We start from the raw sequence: 23,026 nt of genomic DNA, 5'->3' as shown, positions 1-23,026 counted from the left end.
ATACCAAGCAGCATAAAAAGATACGAAGGAAAGATGTGACATGTATAAATATATATACATATATATATATATGTATAAATATATATATATATATATATATATATATATGTGTGTGTGTGTTCAGAATATGTATGCCATTACTGATATTCAGAATATATATATACATATATATCTATATGTATATACAGGCAGTAATAAAAACTGAAAAGTTGTATTGTGCCAGAATATGTAATATCCTGTGTTATAATTGGAAACTTGTTGTAATTCAGAAGTATTTTGAGAGAGTATCCTTTCTAGCGACGAGTCGGAACTTAACTGGTTAAAATTAAGCAAGTAATATATTTATTGAAGTTAAAGTGTGGTAAATTTTAGAAACGTTGGAATTATGTTTCATATAACGAGTTATTGATTTGTTTCACATGTGCAATCATATAATGTGAAATGATATATTGTGAACACTAAAATAGATAATGAAAAATTATATTATAAATTTGAATTTACAAAAGTTTAATTGAACGTTATAAATAAAGAGAAATACACAATTATACAAAGTCGAGCCAGAGACAATTTTTCTATTTCTTTTTTGCAGCTTCTTTTTTTGTAACTATACGCCCTTTGATTCTCTAACCTGTAACTCATTAATTTTATTATTAAGCGAGTCAACTATAATATTATTATTGCAAAAGTTTCATTGAACCGAGTATCTCAATGTTTTATATTTCTAACAATAATTTCTAATAATCTTTTTCTTTTCGTTATGAATAATTTCATTCTCAATTAAATCTCAATAATCGAGTAATTACATTTCTTCAATTCATCCAAGAAGATTTTTTCATAATTCTTAACAATAACTATTTTACAAATTTATCATTTATTCTATTCATTCCTAACCACGAATCTTATTTGTTAAACGTTATACGTTCCTATTTTTCGCTATTAATAATATTACTCTGTACAGTATGTTATTATAAATACGATATTGAACACATCATGGAGATATGTTATAAAATTCAACATACCATCAGCTACAAGACACCATTTATAGCAAGAACAATCATTATTCTGCGGAGTGCTCCTTTTGGAGCAAGCCGTACCTTCGCTGCAGTTCCTCTTCCATAGCTTCTAGCTGCTCTCTGTTTTGTTCTTGCGTCATTTGTTCCATTAGTTCATGATTATATGTAGAATGAAGCATTAAAGCCAAGACACCAGCCCGAGTAGCCATATTCGCTCTAATTTGCCTCTCCTGTTCGACAAGTTCGTCTATTTTCAACCATTGTCTCACCCTCTCCATGTCAATTTCTGCTCGTCTCAACTTTTCCCAGACGTAATGCTTCACGCAGCTCTTCTTTGGCGCTCGACAAAATTCACCAGTCGTGTCAAACACGTTTGTAACCAACGGACAACCACACACTTCGGTTTCACTGATCTTTGGATCTTTGCAGTGTTCGGGGCAAAGAACCCTTAACCTTTTGCAATAAGTTCGATTCACAGGATTGTAAAAGTCACAGAACATTACTTGTCCTTCAATACGAGTTTTGAAGATTGAACCGAAGGATGCTTGAGATTCGTACTGAAAAATAAATACATATAATTTAATAAAAAAATCAAAAGGTAGATTGTATGGAGCTGAAAATAAGTTGTAGAGATCTTAGAATAATTGCAATATGTATTTCAAACCACATTCTAAAAGTTATATAGATTTTAGGATGTGTCAGCTATATATTAGAGATAAATATGGAACTTGATTGATGCAGTTATATTCCTTGTTTCAGTTTCAATTTAACAGAATATTTAATCCATTATGGTAAGAAGTAAAGAATTAGAAAAACATTCTTCTATCACAATGTTGAAAATATAATAAAACTATCAATCTTTTAATACCACCAAATATCAATATACTTATACATGATAATGTACATACAAATAAAACAATGTAACAATGCTTGATTATAAGCGAGATTTCTTTTTAGTTCTGTAGTACGCACTACATATTCCTTGGGTTATGATAATACCTTATTGAAACACTTTTCCATATGCTTGATAGCAGTCCTTGAATGAATCTCATGGCCGCAAGTAATGCAATACATGCTCATTTCTGTGTCGTCGTTGTCATCCACTTCTGTCTGAGGATCAATCGTCGCGTGCTTGGCGCGTTCGATAATTCTGTCCAACTCTGTGTGCCTCTTATCCAGTTCTTGAAGTATTCTTCGAACGTCTTGCTGCTGTTTCCTAACTGTTTCTAATTGTCTTCTATTATTCTGCTCTGCTATACATGGCGTCAATGACCATTCTTGAATCCGTTGAGGTAGCACTTGGTAAATTCTGTTAGTTGCTAATTTCAAGCCACACTCGTCGGAGCAATATTTACTACCTGGTCGAGATTGTTTCGTACAAGCGGGCCCATAACAGTGTCGTGGTACTTCCAAATGTTCATTCCTTTCATTACTGGAGTCTCTTTTCCGTTTCTTAATAAATTTTGAGCTTTTGTTGAAGCTCTTTGATGGTTTTAATGGATCACCTAACACTCTGCAAGTTCTCTGTATACATCTAAGCTTCAATCTAACTGATGGCCCAAATTTTTTTAAATGTCTAAAAATTAAATGATTATTAGTGAATATAGAAGTGGTTAAGAGTTTTTTTGTTTATATTCATGTTATGATTACCTGCATGCATCACATTTTCCACAATTTTCTGTTCTCACGCAACCTGTACATTCTCCACAACGTTTAGACGATTTCTTTACTGCTGTAGGATCCCAAGGTGCATCATACTCGTATCGATGTGCTCTTTCTTTCTCTTTATGCTTTTTGTATTTACGATCTTCCTGATCTGTTCTTCGAGGTTTGTAACGTGTTATTAGAGTCGGATCCTCTTCTCTGCAACGCTAAAAATATATTCAATTAGTACAACCTAATACAAATGGCTCACTAAAAGTAAGTAATTCCTACAATACAAAAGAACTGTTTTATATGCTTGGCATCTTTCTCTGTTATATTTATGCAGTCACCATGATACCATTCTTCACATGCATCGCATCCTCTGAAATTAATATAAATTTCATTCAGCATTGATTTGCATTAGGTGATAAACAATGAATAATTTATGTTTATACTTTACATCATAAAACGCGAGCTGTCAGAACTTCTGCAGATACAATATGCTTGTCCATCCTGCTTCAATAAAGTAGCAATTTTGCTTTTTCTCTCTGGCAGCATAAATTGTTTTGCTATTTCTTCTTTCTGTAAAATAGAATTTTTATTTAACAATAATGGAATTTTGTAAAAATTAGTTTAAAAAGATAGTAAATGGAACATGTTTATTTAAAATCTTAAACTTAATAGATTAAAATTTGTTTTTCTTAATACTAAACTTAAATACTCCAAAAAATGGGTATCTTAAAATTATCATAAATATATATATTGTCATACGAGTACGTACCGATAAATTCTGTTGCCTTTTATCACTCATGGTTGTAGATTATTATTGAGCACGATATTTACAGAATTTATTATTTAGAATATCTTTATAATCTTTAAAATACAGAAATATTTCATTTTTAACGGAACACAAAAGAGCACTACCACCATGACAGAATGACTACTGCAGTGGTGTTCAACTTTCTCTGGTATGTAATTTAACAACCTTGTTAAAGATCAATTTCAGTATTATCATTATCATTTTTTTGATGAAAACATATCTTTAAATTAGAAGAATGCACAATCATATTCATAAATATCTTTTTATAATATTATTTACCTGTTCTTCTATATGATAAAATAATGTATGCTATCAAGTATAAAATGTATAATATGTAATTAGACTGCGGATTTTTATGTCAATTCGTATTTTTATAACAAATAACAAATAAAAAGGTGAAATTTGGTAAGATCTATCAAACAGCTTGTATATCAGAACGAATATTATATTTTCAATATTTTATGTATTTTTTCTTTTTCTGTAAATGTGTCTTCAAATTTTCTATAAATGCATAAAAATCTGCAGTCAATAATGATGTTTAATTTAATTGATATCTATACATCCAATAAAATTTAAGTAATGCTTTTGCATTTATATTTAGTTGAAAGAAGTATAGTTTAATCGGAGGTTCCAAAGGAACCTGAAGTTGGTGTTCCTGTACTCCTATCACTGCACATGCGCAGCATCTTGTTACCAAATGTTACTAGCACACACAGTAGCGCGAGAATCATTGTTAGGTAGAGATAATTTTTTCTAACCTTAAAATAACGCATTTCTGACACTGTATGGTCGCTGGTAACTCAAAGAAAAATGTATATGTTTGAAATATTAGTCAATGTTTATAAAGGGTTTTTTTTCACTGTTCTTCAAATACTTTAAAGGATTAATAATATATTTTTAACTTTTAGGTTTTTGAATACACCGCCATTACTCACATCAACAAAAATTAAATATTAAGAGGAGGGCACCCAGATCCGCCTTCGAAAACGCAGTAGTTAAGTAATATCTACGTAGTAATATCTATTGTATTTTTACATCAATGAATCAATGAACCAATATGTTGAAATGAATTTGTAATTGTTGTTTTTAAGATTGCCATCAATTAATTCATGAAACACGGCATTTATCTCGTTATTATACTGTGATCCAGTAGAATACAGTATGACTAATTCGAAGAGTTTCAAGCTCCCTTCGGACGAAGAGTTAAATACACAAGAATTAAATATCAGTTGGCCTTATATTGCTGCCGCTGCTGTCTTTCTTGCAAAAAGATGCGAATGGTTTAATAATGTACGTGTTTCTTTTTTCCCTTTCATTTATTATAAAGTACAATATCGTTTGATATTAATCGCACAAAGTTGTGCGATTCGAAGTGCCTTCGAAGTTATATAATCTTAATGAAGTTTATGCAAATTAATAACAATTGTTACTCCCAATTTCCAATGTATGATAAATCATTTATTATGGATAAACTGTGGATTTTTATGCATTTTTATAATTTTATGAACATAACTAAAGAAGTGGAACCTAAACAGAAAGTTTCATGTACTAAATATTGTAATAAATATTTTACTTTGAATGTTTTATATATGTTTGCATGTTATATGTGTTGTGTAGATTTTTGCAGCTTTACATTTCCTATAAAAATCTGCAGTCTAATTATAAATATATGAGTTGCGAATCAATAAATTTTTAATTGAAGTAACATCCTCATTTTAGGAATTTATGCTATGTAGATACGAATTGAAAGATCCTCGTAAATGTCTGAAAGAAGGCAAAGAAGTAACCAAGTGTGCGATAGAAGGATTCCAGGACATTAAGAAACATTGTGGAAGCGAATTCCAAGCACACGTGGATTGTGTTATAAACACATCTTCAACGGCAACCGATGATGAATAGTACGTAAAATTAAGATACAAATTTTTGTACAGTATGTAAATATAAAAAATTTGTTATCCTCCGTTGACCAAAAAATTTTACGATGAATATTTACAATTTTGATTACTATAATATTTCAAAGAAGAGAAAGATAAAAAGAAATGATTTACAATATGAAAAGATAAATTTGTTTTTACCAAGTTGTAACATAATTTAATAATTATTAGTTGCAGTAAAACCAGACAGGTATTTGATGATTGTATGGTAAAAAACTTAAAATTAGAACGACCACCTTTTGGATATTTTTGCGAAGCAAAAGTACATGATTCACCAAGACCAAAACCACCACAAGAAGAACGAGGATTTCCAGATGCAGTGCCTCAGCTACCTACTCCACCGTATCCCCCTCCAAAGTACAGTGGACGTGGTGGTTTCAATATGTAATATTATTTAGTATAATTGCAAGTTTTGTAGTCTAAATACACTACAAGTTTAAGAGAATGAATATTGTCATATAATTGGCTTGTATTTGCTCTGTATAAGATTGTGAATAAATGCTTGCAAGCAACATGCATGCATCGAAAATGAATTAAATTATGAATCAAACATATTTAATGAAATAAAAAGATAAAAGTAAACATCAATATCAGTGCTTGCATATGATCTTTTTATTATTAATAGAACATTTGCTTGTCATTATACGATAAACAAATTAAAATACGGAATTTATTTATTTTACATTTGTATATGCTTCACTGAAATCTTTTAAAATAATGCCGGAAATAATTCAATGAAGTCATACCTTCTTGACTTTTCAATTATTACTTAATAGTAACATACAAAATTCTTTACGCGTCCCGGAAGTAAGCAACAAGAATGAATTCAGCTGAAACATTGGTTTCTTTTCAAATTATATACACCTGATATAATATAAACATTATGTACACAATAAAAAGACTTTAGGTTATTCGTGCAACACGGATCTATATAATAATGATTTTCAAATAGGTGGAATAGGAAATCCCACTGAATTACATAAATGTTCAGAAACCTTAAAATATTACTGGAAGAGAATAGAAATTATAAATCTATTCAAACGAATTATCCCATTTATAGTTAGACTAGATAAAACGAAAGAAAAAAATGGAAGCGAATTAATACAAGTAAAGCCAAATTACACGAATAATCCAAATCTTTTTTATCAGTCGTTTTACAATTCGGTATACAATACTCCATAGACATGATATTCTGGAACGCTATTTTCACTTTTACGTTTATACTCGAAGTAGACTTCCCGTATACCATGATCTACATTGCACTTTGTGTACAAACGGTGGGTATGAGTTTTGAGGCACTATGCAAATCTCTTATTACGTAACAATATTTACCCAAATTTCGCTGAGGAATTTTCTACAAGAAAAATTACAAGCAGCCGTTAATCCTTGATGAATTCGTTGACACAAATTCGACTGGCAACACTTATAACTAATAAACCTTCGTGTGTCATGTGTGTTTTCAATGTAGTTAAAATATTCATTCGATTTCAACGAACGATCTTATGGAAGCAATTAGTCGTTTAAGTCTAAAAAGGGGATGTAATATCGAATCTTTTGTTAGCTCCATGTTGTGTCATAACCATTCCAGTTTGCACTGGGCGCTAAATGTACTCGTCGTCCCTTGTAATAGAACGTGACCACTCCACGATAGCCAGTCCTTGGTACACCACTCTACATAAAATTATGAATATCAAATCCATTGTAAACATTAATACATGAGTCATTTTATTATCACTAAACTACGAATTTTTATGCATTTATGAGGAATATAAAACTGCAACAATGTACAGAATGCACGTAATATGCAAAAATATATAAAATACCGAAAGTATAATATTCTCTCCTAATAGAGAATATAATATAATAATACATAAAATGCTCAAAGCATTTCTCTTTAAAGAATATAATGTACTTTGAGTATTTTATATATTTAGTAGCAACAATAATTTCCCACTTAGATTCCAACTTTTTAACTATATTTATAAAAATATGAATCTTCATAAATATTCGCAGTTTAATTATCATGCTATATTACGAACAATACTACAATCTATTTCATAATTTAAGAATTGGGTAGTACCCTGAAATCATCCATTAATCCAAATTGCTTGGCAGTGTTTTTGTACGCTTGTCTAGAATAATAAGGAATTCGTACAGCGCCAGGTGCCACAACTTTTCCAGTTTTCAATTCAGAAAAACTCACTACCGTTGAATGGTACACTTCATTGACGAAATTTATATCATAATTGTCCTGAAAGATTTATTTAAAATAAAGATAAATTTTCTTTTTAATTTTATATACCTTACACAATATTAGAATTAAGCTATTATTAAACACTATTAAAATTTACTTTTTCTTACTTTTAGTAAGTAAGTTAAGTTCATTTTTGTAAAATGCACAAATTCAGTGTTCAGCTTGATATACTTTAAATGCCTTTCATAGAACATGCCACTGCAAATAACATACAGATTAAATTTAAATTAACAGAATATGTTCCTATTAATTTAAGTACATACTTGCTCACTCCCGTCTTGCCAAACGTTCTAGTTCTAGATATTTCTGGTCGAATACAGGCTCTATTTCGACGTTGTTCAGGTTGTCTTATCCAATCATCCCAATATCTATTAAAATAAATCAATCAGTCTATCGATTTTAAATAAAAGTTTTTTAAATAAAATTCCTACTTACGATTTCGGCCATTTCGGTGAAAGTTCAGTCCATAATTGACGCGTTAACATCCAGCCTAATCCAGGGAAAAAGTCTGTTCTATATAATACATCTGCTGCATTGTCGTCGACCAAACCAGCTTTACCATTATCATTCCATGCGGACACACACCACAGAGAATTATCAGATACTAATAGAGGATATGTGCCCAAAAAATACTCAAAAAAATCTGGGGCTATGTCCAAATCATCTAAATAAAGTAATTGAATTTTAACAAAGTAACTTAATACAATTAAGATATAATTATAAATACGAAATAAATTACCTTCAACTATTATCACAGTATCATATCTAAGTTGAAAGAATACATAATTAAGAGCCCATCCATAATGGCGTGCGATTTTGAAATACCCTTTGAATTTCTTCTCTTTCGGAGGTACTTCAATATCCGATTGATCGGGTTGCTGGAAAATATCTTATATTTATGCTGTTAAGGTCATCCCATACACTAGAAAGAAAGATTAATATTATGGACTACTTGTATGTGCATAATTTGATTTCCATATCTGGCGATAACATCAGCAGTTTGTCGATGTTGACAATCTTCCGAGACAATAATTGGAAATTGTTCTATGCTGGGCCTGTATTTGATCAACTGATCGAGACACCTCTGTACAGTAATGCGATTACAAGAAAACACCAAAATTGCTAATATCGGAGATCCATTTGGTAGCTTTCCCTTCATAGGAACATTATAAGAGGCTTCACTCTGTTAAAGAGAAGCACATGGAATTATATTATTGAAGCTCAATTGCGATAAATGTATTACAATACTTACTGAATACATAGGCTCTATTTGCAATTGCTGTGCATTTTTATCATTATTATTGATATCCTTTTCCTCCTTTTCAAAGAGAAGCTTGTCTTCATTGACATGATTTATATCCTTTTGTTTCTCATCTGCATTTGTATTTACAATATCTACTTTTTCTATTTCAAATAAAAGAAAGACAAATTAAGACATCATATTTTCAAGTGAAATTTAACATTATCTGAACCATCAACATACTTTTACGTTGCTTATCTTCTTTGATATCCTCAAGGAGTTCCTGATTCAATGCTATTTCTTGCTTTATTCCCCTTTCCAATTTACTAATCTGATTTGATACTCTAGCCTAAAGATAAAATTATCGCTTAATCACAAGATCCAAATGTCAATTCATTGGCTTACCGTATCTCGTTCTCTATTCACTGGTTCATCAGAAATCAAAAAATATGTGATGAAGCCCCACAGAACAAGAGAGCCGAAAATAACAGTGACTAACCTGTTCCGCATGGCAGGACCAGGTGTCACCTCATCTGAAATATGAAATATACTATAAATATTTTCAAAATACATCAAATACTATTAAATTATCCTCATTGATAGAGTTATTGATGAATTGTTATTGATGTATATAGAAATTTTTGCAGGAATATTGTTATGTAAAAATGCATTATCGATGATAATCAATAAGGAAATTTCTTTCATAAATGACTTTAACGTAGTAAATTACTTACCATTATGATACCCACGTAACCACTTATCGAGTATCGTTATACGAGAAGGAGCATTTTCTCGTGGGTGAGAAACAAGTGTCTCACAATCTTATTATCTGACAATCGACGAATTTTTTAAGTAAATGAATACGTTTAGCAAGTTTGCCGTCTTCTAGATAAAATCTTAAATAAAATCTGAAAATCTAATGCACTGACACCGTGTTATAAACTCCATTGTTGAGTTACGCGGCAGACGCGGAGAAAATTTCTTTAGGACGAAAACTATCGCTTTCCCTTGGGAAAATTATCAAGAAATCTAGATTTCAACCGTGCGATGGAGCCACGTAGATGTTCGTTGTGGTGTCCCCAAATAACCTATCAAAATTAAGAATTTCATTTTCGAAAGTATATTTCACGATTTTAAATAACAAGTGTGATAACCTTGATCTAATCTTTTATCTGAAGTACCGTAAGCTCTTTCTTATTTTGATACATTTAAATGATATTATATGTCGATGTAATTTAAAGAGAATTGTATAACCTATAAAGAGAATTATATGTATTTAATTTCATACACACAGCTTTTGTGTGATTTACACACAGTTTTATGTTTAATATTTCAAATATATGGAAGATAAAAGAAACAATATTTATATTTAAATAGAATAATAAATATAAGTAAAAGGATATTTAATGAAATTCATGCAATAAATTTAATTAACTTAATCTTCTATTTATTTATGAAATTTCGACATATACAATTTTTTCTTTCAGTTTTTTTGCGCCAAATTTAACCGAAAAAGAAGATGTCTGACAAAGAAAAAGAATTTAAAGCTTATAAAGAAGATACACGAATTCCCTGTCAATATGGAGCTAAATGTTACCAAAAAAATGCAATTCATCATCAGAAATATAAACATCCTCCTGCGAAAGAAATGGTATGAATTTTAAATTATTCTATTTCTGTTTCATATAAAAGTATTGCATTTCATTATATTGGTTATGTTATAAATTAATTTTTTATATAAATTTTTATTTAAAAATGTATAGAAAAAGGGAAAAATTACAAAACGAAAAATGATAAATAACAAAAGGAAACATGAAGCTAATGATCAAGTATCAAGCATTTCTCCACAGAAGAAAATACAGAAAACAAATGATGAAATGACTGATAAAGATTTGTATAATGCTGTAACTAACATAGGGAATAATATTATTGAAGATGATGATACATCTTGTGAAGTTATTGCAAAATCGGAAGATTCAAATAATACAGAATCTGTGGAAAATTCAAATAATTTAATCACCATTGCATCATTGTTACATGGTGGTGATATTGAAAATGGAAGATATTTAAAAAATGGTGAAATACTTCCATCAACTGCAAAAGAAATCATTTCTCACTTATTTTTTATAGAAATGCCAGAAGATTTCTTTCAGCTTTATGAGTTCTGTAAGAGCATTTGTGAAAGGGATCCCTTGAATGCATTGAAAATTGTTCATTTGCAACTAGTTGGTCCTTATGATGTATTTGGAAAAGGATTTATAAATGCTAAAGTTGAGAATAAAGAAGCTCTGTTAAGGCATTGGAGGTATTATTACGATCCGCCAGAATTTCAAGTAAAAGAATTATAATTTACAATATTTTATAATCACATAATACTGATTAAATAATTATGAAGTTTTCATTACAGACAGTTATCAAAAGCAATACCAAGGATGGTTTGCATTTTGGTTATTGGAGGGATGATGTCTTTGGAAAGCCTGTATTTGTGGCAAAGAACAAAGCAGCTGTGAATTGTATAATCGATCCTGTTGCAGAAAATATATTTGGTACACTGGAGTAAGTAGTAAGAGTATTTGTAAATTTATTAAAATATACTTGTAACTTTCATTTTACATTACATAGTGTACATTTTGAAGAAAAATTGAAGTTAGCTACTCCATTTGAGAAGACTCCTATAGCACAATTGCGTCAAAAGTTAAAGAGCTTTGCGAAGGAAAGAAATATAACTTTAGAAAAAAGAGCAGAAAATATGCAAGCCAGAGAGAGAGAAACTGTTGCAAGAACTTTTCACAAAGCTGGCATTGTGGTGCCGTACGATAAGAAAACTCAATTAGGATACAGAAACTTGGCTGTTAGTAATAGTAAGTAACTATATATTAAGAAATTAAATAAATTCATAATATATAATTCATAATGATTATTTGTACTATAGGCGAGCTACAAAAATTGTTAAAACAAATAGAAGATGCTCCGGCACTGGAGGCGAGGAAGATCCCAATGTCTAAATTGGATGAGGTGATACGATTAGCAACGATCGCAGCCGATGAATGTGATTTCGGCACAGTTCTAGAGTTAGGCCACGATTTATTTTCTAGCGGTGTTTTTTCCGTTCAAACTAAAGTGTTAAATTTACTATCCCTTGCCTATAATCTCCTACAAAGATCGCAATTCCTGGAAATTGTTACAGCCCATTTAAGAAACAGGAGGAGGAGCTTGGATCTGAGTGTTATTCAATTTGATTAAGTTATAGATTATAATTGTCAATAACCGTAAAAATAAAACAAGTCTTTGCCGTATAGCAGTTGAAGAGTAAACAAGAGTGAATCTTAAAAGCACAGTGATTAAAGAAAATATTTGTACACCATTGTATTTATTATAGTATCTATATACTAATTAATTAGATTTAGTATCATCTAGTAGTACTTTCATGATAATAGTTTCATTCATAGCTTCATTTAGTATTAGCTACAGAAATTTAAAATGAAATGTTAAACCTCATAAAACAACATTTCATTGGAGTATAAGAGTATGTATGAATACTTTGTAGCCACTGTAAATAAAGAACGAATTGTAATTATTTTTTTATACTTAAAATATGTTTTTAATCAATAAATATTTATTCTTTCATTATTCATTCTTCATTTAGCTCTAATTCAATTTGTAAAGTATATATTATCCTAAATAAAATTTGAACAGATAACGAACGTCCGTGTTACACGATGCAAAATTGTATGCACGGTGACAGTGACAAATACAGGCTGAAAGACTATAGCAATGAACGAACGCGAAAGCGACGGACGAAGAGGAAACCGTAGAAAGAATTATTCAGGATGGTTGAAACGGGAGATTCTATCATGATTTTGTTTCGGGTCAAGAAGTGAATCTCTCTGTATAAACGTAACAATGCCCCGCATTCAATTTACAATGATAATTCGCACGATCAAACGAGAATGGAATTAAGGGGAAACTAATAAAAAAGCAGGAATCGTGCACCAAGCGAATTTTTCATTTCTATGGTTTTAGTTCTCATCAATCAACAGCAATCGTTCAAACGTTTGCGATGGAAAGCAAAAGTTGCAATAATTTCATAAGTTATGTTGGACTGGAGGAACACGAGATGCAGGTAATTGTCAGATACAATTTTATGTAAACATTCAGACATAACCTCTATTTCGGATATTGGAAATCGGGGCTGGACATTGTTACAATAAACTTTTATACAAATAGCTATTGAAATATAATTTCTATTTTATTTATTATTTGTTTTGTTACATTATCTTAGATGATTTTATTCAAATAACAACATATTTGAAAAATAAATTATTTTACTATTTGTTATCTTATTTAGAGTAATTATTATTATTTTTATGTGCTATTTTCATTTCAAAGAAACAGTGCCCAAGACTGCTGAAAATATACAGGATGTTTTCTACTTTTCTAGGAGCATAATCTATGAATTTTCTCAGTGACTTAATATATATTAAAAAACGTATTTACTTAATTTTTTATTGAATTTAACAATGTTTTCATGAATTATGTGCAGCCACTAGGTTCTAGTCGACGTAATTCTGTATCCGAGAACAATATTAAGTTGTTACCAGGTGAAATCTTCATCACCAAAGCACAAAATGTCCTTATGTTCTCACCCGTTAGTGATTTAAATCAAGGAACATCTGGCATTCTATCTGTTACAAATTTCAAACTTAGTTTTGTTACGACTGATGAGACAAATGGAGAAGTAAGTCAATTTTGGGAAGTTTACAAAGCCTAAATGTATCAACATAATTGTGGTTTTCTTGTTAAAAGTTGTTAAGATGTATTTTACTTGCAGGACGTGGCTCGTCAACAAAATCATCTTTATGGGTATATGGACACATGTTTAACAAACATAGAAGATATTTATGTAACTGTAGGAGATAAGAAAAGAAAATTGATTCCCGGAAATATTGTACCATCTAAAGTAAAAGGGATATTTATTATTTGTAAAGTAATTGTTTTCCATGTATTGTTATGAACGATGTATTATCTGTTACGCGTTCCACATTTTAATCGAAAAATACGTTATGGGTTTTAGAATTTACGTACGTGGTCCTTTTCTTTCAAATTTTCACCTATCGGAGATGGGAAGAATCTTTTGCAAGCATTATTACATCATGCTTTCCCTAGCAGACACCAGTTGTTATTTGGTTATGATTATCAGTTAGTTTTTCAGATAAATATTTCAAACTGCGGTTTTAAAACTACAAAATGATTTATTTTTCTCTCGTTTGATTTCAGAGAAGCTTATTATAGTAGTCTTGACAAAGCTGTTCGTTTGTTTCGGGATATTTCGGATTGGCATAACGAATTGGAACGCACCATACGCAATGAAAAACTCAGAAAATTTTGGAGACTATCTACCGTTAATATAGACTTCAAGCTTTGTCGTAGGTAAATACAATTGATCATTAACAGATTGCGGAGTTTTATGCATTTATAGGAAATATGAAAGTGCAAAAACGCATAAAATGCTCATAATATGACAAAATAAAAAAATATCCGAAGTACAGTGCTTTTTATAATACTTGGTAGGTAAAACAATTTTCTGCCGAGATTCTACTGTTTTTATTGTATTCTCAAAAATATTTGCATAAAAATCCGTAGTTTAATTATTAAATATTCTATCGTGCGTTGAACAATTCACAGTAATGTAAACTTTTTTATAGTTTGTCTCGATATATAATTATACCGGCATCGATTACCGATGGTCAGCTAATAGACGCAGCTAAGCGCTTTCAAGGTAACCGTCCACCAATTTGGTCTTGGTCGAATGAGCGTGGTGCAGCATTAGTAAAAATGTCCGAACTTTCGCCGTTAGCTACCAATAGAATACAAGAAAACATTATGTTCGAGAACGTTCGTAAAAGTCATCCACAAAAAATGCCACCAATCGTTTTAGAGCTAAATAAAGGTATTAGCGTGAAGTTAATAGCATTAGCTTTTTCAAAATTTGTCAACCTGTGCTCTCCAGGTAAATTCAATTTATTTATTGAAACCGTGAATTCTACAATAAGTATTGTAAATATTTATTATCTATTTCAGAAAACATTAGGCAGTTTTGGTTACAGGATAATAATTTTTATTCGTTAGTAGAGAACACAAAATGGTTAAAGCATGTATCATACTGTTTACAAAAAGCTGTTGAGGCCTGTGAGCACCTTCATTTAGGATTCTCTGTTATTTTGCAAGGTAACAATGTAATATAATTCTTTTCTTTATCTTTATTTCAATAAGATTAATTTTTTAGAAGGTGCTGGCACAGATCTTTGTTGTATTGTATCGAGCTTAGTTCAATTGTTACTTGATCCTTATTTTCGAACCATAAATGGGTTTCAGTCTCTTTTGCAAAAAGAATGGGTTGCAGGTGGACATCCATTCTGTGATAGATTAGGTCATATTTCTAAGAGGACTTCAGAGAAGGTAAATTAATCTGATTTTAATTGTTTATAAATTAACAAATTTTATTCTTTCTTTCTTTTCTCAATAGTCTCCGTTGCTTCTTTTATACCTTGACTGTGTCTGGCAATTGAGTCAACAATTTCCCGCGGAATTCGAGTTCACGGAAACGTACCTGACAACTTTGTGGGATGCTGCCCATGTTTCCATTTTCGACACGTTCATTTTTAACTGCGAGAAAGACCGAGTTGCGGCAGCTACGGTAATTTATTTAAAATCTTTTAGCATTCAATATACTATCTTGGTATTTAATATAGTATTTAGTATACACTCTGTTCAGAGAGTTGAGTTAGGAAACATAAATAAATGTGATCAAAATCAACAATCAATCAAGAAAACATCAAACTTCATAATTTAATAATGACTACCTACATAGTAAACTAGGTTTATTTATATGTTTTCAACTCATTGGACAGAATATAGAAATATTAATCTTATATTTAATATCTAACATTCTCAAGGAGTGTAAGCGTATAAGTAACTTCTTATTAATCTTAAAAATAAATGTCTTTTAGGATCCAGAGAAACCTCTTGTTCTAAGAAGTGTGTGGGATTGGAGAGAGCAATTCAGCGACCAAGATATTTTGTTATTTGATAATCCCCTTTACAATCCCCGCGAGACAGACTCCAAGGAGAAATGTGTGATAAAACCCCTGTACAATGTCGCGAATCTAGAACTTTGGACTCAGTGTTACTTTCGATGGATACCAACACTGGAGATTCATAATGGTGGTCGGAATCATATTGAGCTTTATGCCAGGCTACTACGAAATGATGTGAATCAGTTGAAGATGAACATAAATGGTAATTGCGGATCGCCTACTGGTAAATCAAACAGCTACTCCGTTCAGATGAATATCGATAGCTTCTATCCATTTTCAAATAAGAAATCTGGGAATATAGTGAGCACCCCAATCATGAACAGCTCCATTCTTGCTACAAAAAGCCTGTTAGAAGCGCAGTCCTTGATCACTGCGACCGACTGATGTACATATCTCGCTAACATTTGTTTTCTTGACTTGTTAAAAGGAACAGATAACATCTTTTGTAGTTACGTGAGAATCGCCATGAGTATTAGGGAAAATTCTCTTAATCCTTTCAGTGCCAGATTTTCGTAGTGTTTACAAGCAAGTTATGATCGAAAAAAATAATTTGCTTGTTTATTTATGTCATAAATTTCATTTGTATTTATGTTGTAGATATGTTCGGAATTTTGCGAAAAAATAACTTACATGACAATCTAATGTGTTTATTTTGTAAATTGTTATCGATCCATTTGGTTCAGTTCTTCCTAATTTGGTACTTAAAGGATTAAGTATCGTGAAATTGCATTTTCAATATTACGAAGATTTCTCTTTTCTACATTGTAAGTTGCATTGTAAAATAGCAAAATTATGGAAAATTGATATTTAATAATACTGATGTTATAAATTAAATAACAATGGAACTATTTTTTGTAGAAAAAATTATCTATGGTCTAATGAATTCTTTTTATCCCTATTATTAAATCTCCTTTTTTTTACTTATATTTCATTTCTATTTATGTAAAAAAATTACTATATAAAGCGAACATTAAATCAACAATGGTTGGCAACACTGAGTAACCGCTAAATTCGTCGAAGTAGAAAAATGCCACGTAAAGCTTTTTTTAATGATGGATATTTCGAGTAATAAAAATGTTTTTGCACCGAAAAAGGTGCAAAAAATGAATTCAACGTTGGAGGAATGGGACGCAAACAAAATTGTTTTTCGTGTATTACTACTTGTCTCGTGCCTCAAAGTACTTCTAATGCCTACATAGTATGTTTTTTTTTTTTTTGTGTTTAAATAAATTGTATACCTCTTTGATCACTTTTTATTATCCGTATATACTTTGATCACATAATGTAACCATATATGCATCATTTGATTTTTAGTCATTCCACAGATTTTGAAGTTCACCGCAACTGGCTTGCCATGACACATAGTTTGCCATTCAAAGAATGGTACATGAATGCCAATTCACAATGGACATTGGATTACCCACCATTATTTGCATGGTTTGAATACTTTCTGAGTCATATAGCAAGACTCATAGATCATAATATGCTTAAGGTTGAAAATCTAAATTATGCATCCTCCAATACTATCCTTTTCCAAAGAGGCACTGTTATATTTTTAGATTTAGTATATGCTTATGGAGTTAAAGAGTAAGTTTAATGCATTATTATCATTCTTCATTCAAAAAGTAATATTTAAAATATATTCTATACTTTAAATTCTCTCTAGAGTTGGCAAAGTATTTTGTACATCCTTTGATGAATATGTGATCTTTATAGTTTTTTCTTTATGTAATATGGGATTACTCCTAGTGGATCATGTACATTTTCAATACAATGGATTCTTACTTGGTATTCTTCTACTTGCTATTGCAAATGTTTCTAAAATAAATAAACAGGTAAATATATAAGGAAACATTTTGTTTCTACATAAAGGCTAAGCAGTTTACTTTTTAGAAGGCTATCTTATTTGGAACACTGTGGTTTGCCTTGCTATTAAATTTAAAACATATTTATTTGTACGTGGCACCAGCATTTCTAGTCTGGCTACTGAGATCATATTGCATGAATGGAGGTTCATTCTTTAGACGTTTGTATATGCTTGGAAGCATAGTTATTATTACTTTAATAATTTCTTTTGGCCCATTTGCCTTACAGTTGCCTCAGGTAAATAACAATGTTAAATCATATTCTTTCTCCTTAAGTAATTATGATTATTTTAGGTAATTTCAAGACTCTTTCCATTCAAAAGGGGTTTAGTACATGCATACTGGGCAGCAAATGCTTGGGCATTGTATATAGGTATAGATAAAATAGCATCTTTAATTTTAAAGCAATTAGGATGGTTAAAAATTACAAGATCAGCAGTCATGACTGGTGGTTTAGTGCAAGAACAATCATTTTTAGTTCTACCAACTCCTACGCCAATTGTAACATTTCTATTAACTATTTTCACTATGATGGTGAGTAATAAGCTTTTCAATTGTTGATAATATTATTAATAAATAAAAGTATTGCATATATTACAGCCTGCATTATACTGCTTATTATGTAAAAAAGAGTATATGAATAAAAAGCAGTTTGTACGATGTTTAGTTCTCTGTGTTTTGTGTTCTTTCATGTTTGGTTGGCATGTACATGAGAAAGCTATTTTAACTGCTATTATACCACTGTGGTAAGTAAATGAAAAAGGAAATGAAATTAATTAAACATAATCAATTAATTCTTATGTATATTTTAGTGTACTAGCAGCAACTGATAAGAATGATGCTAGAATTTATCTAATTTTAAGCAGTGCAGGACACACTGCTCTTTTACCCTTACTTTATCCAAGTAATTTAACTCCATTAAAGATTTTGGTACTTTTGGTATTTATGAGTGCAGGTTTTCTAGCTTTCTCTCGAAAGTTCAATGTAAACTTTCTTTATTTTTACGAATATATATATATGATTAATTTGCCGGTATTAACAGTGTATGAAACCATTGTACACAAATTAATATTTGGTGAAAAATTACCGTTTTTGCCTCTAGCTCTTACTTCATTATATTGCGCCATAGGAGTAACTTATTCTTGGGTGGTTTATTACTATATGTTTTTGCAATATAATAAAATTAATAATCATAAAGATAAAATACAATAAAATTGAGTATGAAGTTTTCATATGCCTTTGTTATATGCCTTTCGTTTTATACTCTTTGTTTATATCCTTCTTTATTACATTTATTAGATTCATTGCATTACATTTACTATACACATTATATTCACGTTACATATGCCTTAGTTATAAATTTAAGTTATACACATGTATGAAATATATAATACTAGCTTGTACATATTCCTTTTAAGAAATTAGTTTATTTAATACATTTAGAGAAATACACAATAATTCACATTAAATATAATTTTCAATATAATATATAATCTATGATATGTAATTGTATATATACGAAATATATCGCATTGGGAAAAAATATTATGTACTTCGTGTTAAATTGTGTAAGATGACATTGTAACTTATATTGATACTAATAATATTGAGATACTAATTAAATATTACATATGAACAGCATGATATAAAAATTTATTTCAATTATGTTGCGCTCAAAATTATTAGTGACTGATCGAAGAAACCTCTGTAATTTAGTTTCATTCCTTTAGTTTTCCTTGCATGCTCTAATTCATCCTCCGCATTTACTTAATATTACATAATATTAATAGGAAAAAATCAAATTACATTAACAGGACAGGACTCTATTTTAAATTTTGCATTTATGCCAAATGAAACACAAATTAGTTTTATTTTGGACAGAGATGAGCAAGGAGATCGCGGAAGAGCATAAAAAATACGCTCTACGAATTACCGCCCCCCAGTGGTCAAATGCCCGAACTATACACACATTTTCTTCCTTGGATGTTTTTTGTGAGAGAAACATACGTATATTTGGCGGAAAGAGAAATGTGAGTTCGAACAGGGTTGTACGGAATGGGCCAAAAATAAACGCTTATGTTCGATGCAGATGAGCCGATTTTTGTACGCGCGATATCGCTGCAATCATATTATGTGTGTTTTCGTTGTTTTTAACTGGGAGAATAAGGAAAGGCATATGATCGTAGCGATATTATGCGGAAAAAGATGACTCCTCTGCATCGGTTCTGAAACAGATGAGAAACGAGTAGCGAGACGCTGAGCCTAGCATTTATAAGATTTTGATCCTCATTTTTGAATGAATTTTAACTCCATTGGTCGAGGATACAAATGCACAAATTTTGGCAATTACACAACAAGTGATATCATATTCCAGGAATTTCCCAAAATTGATATTTCGCCAGAATTCTGCTTTGACCCTTATCTTTTGCCGATCCCCAGTGCGAAAGCACATTTCCCCTCTAGCTATGTATATGTACATGTTGCCCACCAAGAGCACCGGAGAAATGCGTATAGTTCGATTGTCTGCCGCTAAAGTTCCTTCCTATTAGATAGCATTTTTGGGCTGATGTTATTAATATTGCATTGGCGATCTTTCTACTGCTTCCTCTTAACATAGGAAGCGTAACGTTCGTTTCCGAATCTATGTACATCACTATTCGCGACAAATGATAAATATGGCGGCTTGGATTCCCAAAGTCGTACGGGTGACAAGTAAGTTTGTTAATTTCACATGTTTATTATTTTATTTCGATGACAATTCAATAATGATAACATGCTAGCAATTTGAACAAAATCATTGTTTCAGAATCTACATACATTGTAAATGCATCATTAACTTATATTATACTTATGTAATAATACATAATTATATTATACTTATGTTGCAATAATGATTTAACTTGTGACACGTAGAGAATCAAAATGTGGGCCCTGTCACTTATGCAGTACAGAGCTACGATTATTCTTCACAACCAAGGGTTATTAAAAATCCTACTATAGCCAATTTGAAAAGGGGTACTGGCGGTCGTAGCTCTTTCAATGGTACAGTTTGTACAATATTTGGATGTAGTGGTTTTATTGGAAATTCCTTAAGTATTAGACTAGGGAAAACTGGAACTCAGGCAAGTGAATAAAAAGAATCTTTTACTTAAAAAATTTATATTTTACGTTAAATGCTTTTTTACAGCTCATTCTTCCACATAGATGTGATCCATATCACATAAGAGAGTTGAAAGTAGGTGGAGATCTTGGACAAGTCTACTATCATCCATTTGATCTCAAAGATGAGGAATCAATAATCAGGAGTATAAAATATTCCAATGTTGTTATTAATTTGATTGGTCAAACTTATGAGACGTCAAATTTCAGTTTTGATGATGTGCATGTAGAAGGAGCAAGAACATTGGCTAGACTTGCCAAGAAATGCAATGTGGAGCGTTTCATCCACATGTCATGCTTAAATGCGGAAGAGAAACCTACAGTAGGTTAATTGAATTAAACTATAGAGTTGGTAGATAAGATGTAACAAAGTTATAAATTAAAGCATGATACTGTGATATTCAGGATTATATGCAATTTTTAGAATTATTTTAGATTGAAGTTTTTAGCTCTTATCTTCTCAATACTATCAATTTATTCTGTAGAAGGCTTGGATATATATGTATATAAATTTAATTTTGATATGTGATCTTCTAACTTTGTATCATTACTTTTATCAATTATATTTAAAATAATGATTTTTAATGATAGTAGATTTTATTCTCTTTTTTAAGCCAATGATAATACAAGATGGTTCGAAGATGTTAAAATCAAAATGGAGAGGTGAACTTGCAGTGAGAGAAGAATTCCCAGAAGCTACTATAGTTCGACCATCTGTTATATATGGACGCATGGATAAATTTGTTAGTCATTATATGAGTGCAGATAGAACGACCTTCGAATAGTATGTTCAATTATAATTGTTTATGACCTACATATATGTATAATAACATGAACCATAATATTATAATAATATGAAATCCGTCTTTTACAATAGCATACCATTGTGGCACAAAGGAGAAAAAACTGAAAAGCAACCAGTGTACATTCACGATGTAATTTCAGGCCTTGTGGCGATAATAAGGAATCCTGATACTGCTGGTAAAACTTACCAATTTGTTGGGTATGTAATATATATAGTATTGCAAATAAAGCTTATATGTATAAAAATATAAAATATACTTTGTTTCAGTTCAGAAAGGTTCAAATTAAACAATCTAGTTAATATGATGTTTGAGATCAAAATGAAATACGTCGGAAACAACATGTTGGTATCAGAGATGAAGATTAACCCATACTTTTGGTTGAAAACTACATTTGCAGAATTGATTGCTCCAGTACATCCTACTATAGATTTATCGTGGGAAATATTGGAATTTGTAAGTATTCGAAACTTGTAATTAACTTAAATTATCGATAAGTGTATCCATTAAAACTAAGTAGAATATTTGTTAATTTCTTAGCATCATGCCAGTGATAAGATAGACCCAAATTTACCAACTTTGGAAGATTTAGGAATAACACCGGTTGATTTTAAAAAAGTAATACCATGGGAAGTTGAACCATATGTAATGAACAGACTTGAGGCTGAAGAATTACAGGTAACTGTCCGTCCTGAAGTGAAGTCTGTACCAAAATAAAGCATTCACATTTAGAGCTTATAGAAAAAAACGAGTGTTCTAATTTAAATAAAGAACTAATATAAAATTATATTGTTATAATTGTTATAATTTTCTGTATAGTATTTGAATTCGAGTTATTACTTTTGCGTAAAAATATTTTTTTTGTACACACTGTATAAAAATTATATGTCACTACTGTCAGTCTATGCAATAAGAATTGCTGCTTATCTTTTTTTAATCATTTATTAAATGACAGATCGCTCTAACTACAATAAAAGGTTACAGATTATTTTTTATTTATTATATTATATTATTTTATATTATTATTTTTTGTTATACGTTATGTGGTTGATGTTGGTAAAAAATATAAGCTAGTTTGGTCCTCGGTTACTATGCTGACCGAAGGCCACGCAGATTTTACATTACAAATGACAAGAGAAAAAACGTTTCTCTCTTTTCGTTTTTTTCGTAGTTAAAAGCACGGTTTTAGACTTTTAG

General features: G+C 30.6%; 7 protein-coding genes across 10 annotated transcripts; 5 read left to right on the top strand and 2 right to left on the bottom strand.

The window, feature by feature from the left end:
* Positions 1-490: 490 nt before the first annotated feature.
* On the bottom strand, positions 491-3,620 carry LOC126925759 (CXXC-type zinc finger protein 1-like). Its single transcript, XM_050741698.1, has 6 exons — positions 3,439-3,620; positions 3,118-3,239; positions 2,949-3,039; positions 2,664-2,884; positions 2,013-2,589; positions 491-1,570 (listed from the first exon to the last, which is right to left on the bottom strand). The coding sequence occupies exons 1-6, from the start codon at positions 3,466-3,468 to the stop codon at positions 1,058-1,060; spliced, it is 1,554 nt and encodes a 517-aa protein (XP_050597655.1). The 5' UTR covers positions 3,469-3,620; the 3' UTR covers positions 491-1,057.
* Positions 3,621-4,385: 765 nt separating this feature from the next.
* On the top strand, positions 4,386-5,999 carry LOC126925812 (NADH dehydrogenase [ubiquinone] 1 alpha subcomplex subunit 8). The gene is made up of 4 exons (XM_050741811.1): positions 4,386-4,476; positions 4,569-4,767; positions 5,197-5,375; positions 5,583-5,999. The coding sequence occupies exons 2-4, from the start codon at positions 4,639-4,641 to the stop codon at positions 5,797-5,799; spliced, it is 525 nt and encodes a 174-aa protein (XP_050597768.1). The 5' UTR covers positions 4,386-4,476; positions 4,569-4,638; the 3' UTR covers positions 5,800-5,999.
* Positions 6,000-9,889, bottom strand: LOC126925764 (alpha-1,3-mannosyl-glycoprotein 2-beta-N-acetylglucosaminyltransferase). Its single transcript, XM_050741708.1, has 11 exons — positions 9,640-9,889; positions 9,311-9,438; positions 9,149-9,254; positions 8,918-9,069; positions 8,618-8,848; positions 8,405-8,543; positions 8,101-8,329; positions 7,929-8,033; positions 7,773-7,863; positions 7,492-7,662; positions 6,000-7,082 (listed from the first exon to the last, which is right to left on the bottom strand). The coding sequence occupies exons 2-11, from the start codon at positions 9,413-9,415 to the stop codon at positions 6,969-6,971; spliced, it is 1,443 nt and encodes a 480-aa protein (XP_050597665.1). The 5' UTR covers positions 9,416-9,438; positions 9,640-9,889; the 3' UTR covers positions 6,000-6,968.
* Positions 9,890-9,926: 37 nt separating this feature from the next.
* On the top strand, positions 9,927-12,535 carry LOC126925766 (histone PARylation factor 1). Of its 2 annotated transcripts, none has more exons than XM_050741712.1 (6): positions 9,927-10,087; positions 10,393-10,556; positions 10,669-11,238; positions 11,301-11,461; positions 11,528-11,766; positions 11,838-12,535. In XM_050741712.1, the coding sequence occupies exons 2-6, from the start codon at positions 10,425-10,427 to the stop codon at positions 12,146-12,148; spliced, it is 1,413 nt and encodes a 470-aa protein (XP_050597669.1). In that variant the 5' UTR covers positions 9,927-10,087; positions 10,393-10,424; the 3' UTR covers positions 12,149-12,535. The 2 variants fall into 2 exon arrangements, with proteins under 2 accessions (XP_050597669.1, XP_050597670.1); XM_050741713.1 differs by having other exon boundaries at positions 9,928-10,087; positions 11,313-11,461.
* Positions 12,536-12,651: 116 nt separating this feature from the next.
* On the top strand, positions 12,652-16,869 carry LOC126925746 (myotubularin-related protein 10-B). The gene is made up of 10 exons (XM_050741668.1): positions 12,652-13,028; positions 13,449-13,643; positions 13,737-13,892; positions 13,980-14,104; positions 14,183-14,335; positions 14,611-14,915; positions 14,987-15,133; positions 15,192-15,364; positions 15,432-15,602; positions 15,916-16,869. The coding sequence occupies exons 1-10, from the start codon at positions 12,966-12,968 to the stop codon at positions 16,384-16,386; spliced, it is 1,959 nt and encodes a 652-aa protein (XP_050597625.1). The 5' UTR covers positions 12,652-12,965; the 3' UTR covers positions 16,387-16,869.
* A 97-nt stretch (positions 16,870-16,966) lies between these two features.
* On the top strand, positions 16,967-19,097 carry LOC126925756 (probable dolichyl pyrophosphate Glc1Man9GlcNAc2 alpha-1,3-glucosyltransferase). Of its 3 annotated transcripts, none has more exons than XM_050741693.1 (7): positions 16,967-17,200; positions 17,317-17,589; positions 17,669-17,837; positions 17,899-18,105; positions 18,162-18,401; positions 18,468-18,613; positions 18,680-19,097. In XM_050741693.1, exons 1-7 carry the CDS (start codon positions 17,052-17,054, stop codon positions 19,077-19,079), a joined length of 1,584 nt encoding a protein of 527 aa, XP_050597650.1. In that variant the 5' UTR covers positions 16,967-17,051; the 3' UTR covers positions 19,080-19,097. The 3 variants fall into 3 exon arrangements, with proteins under 3 accessions (XP_050597650.1, XP_050597649.1, XP_050597651.1); XM_050741692.1 differs by having other exon boundaries at positions 17,896-18,105; XM_050741694.1 differs by having other exon boundaries at positions 17,053-17,200; positions 17,328-17,589; positions 17,896-18,105.
* An 836-nt stretch (positions 19,098-19,933) lies between these two features.
* LOC126925773 (NADH dehydrogenase [ubiquinone] 1 alpha subcomplex subunit 9, mitochondrial) lies at positions 19,934-22,616 on the top strand. Its single transcript, XM_050741725.1, has 7 exons — positions 19,934-20,579; positions 20,781-20,989; positions 21,055-21,348; positions 21,641-21,810; positions 21,904-22,029; positions 22,099-22,285; positions 22,370-22,616. Exons 1-7 carry the CDS (start codon positions 20,534-20,536, stop codon positions 22,544-22,546), a joined length of 1,209 nt encoding a protein of 402 aa, XP_050597682.1. The 5' UTR covers positions 19,934-20,533; the 3' UTR covers positions 22,547-22,616.
* Positions 22,617-23,026: the final 410 nt, after the last annotated feature.

This window comes from Bombus affinis, chromosome 16 (genome assembly GCF_024516045.1).
Source record: "Bombus affinis isolate iyBomAffi1 chromosome 16, iyBomAffi1.2, whole genome shotgun sequence".
In the NCBI taxonomy this organism is placed as follows: Eukaryota; Metazoa; Arthropoda; class Insecta; order Hymenoptera; family Apidae; genus Bombus; species Bombus affinis.
The sequence above is the reverse complement of the archived record's forward strand: the minus strand, read 5'-3'. Positions and strand labels throughout refer to the sequence as shown.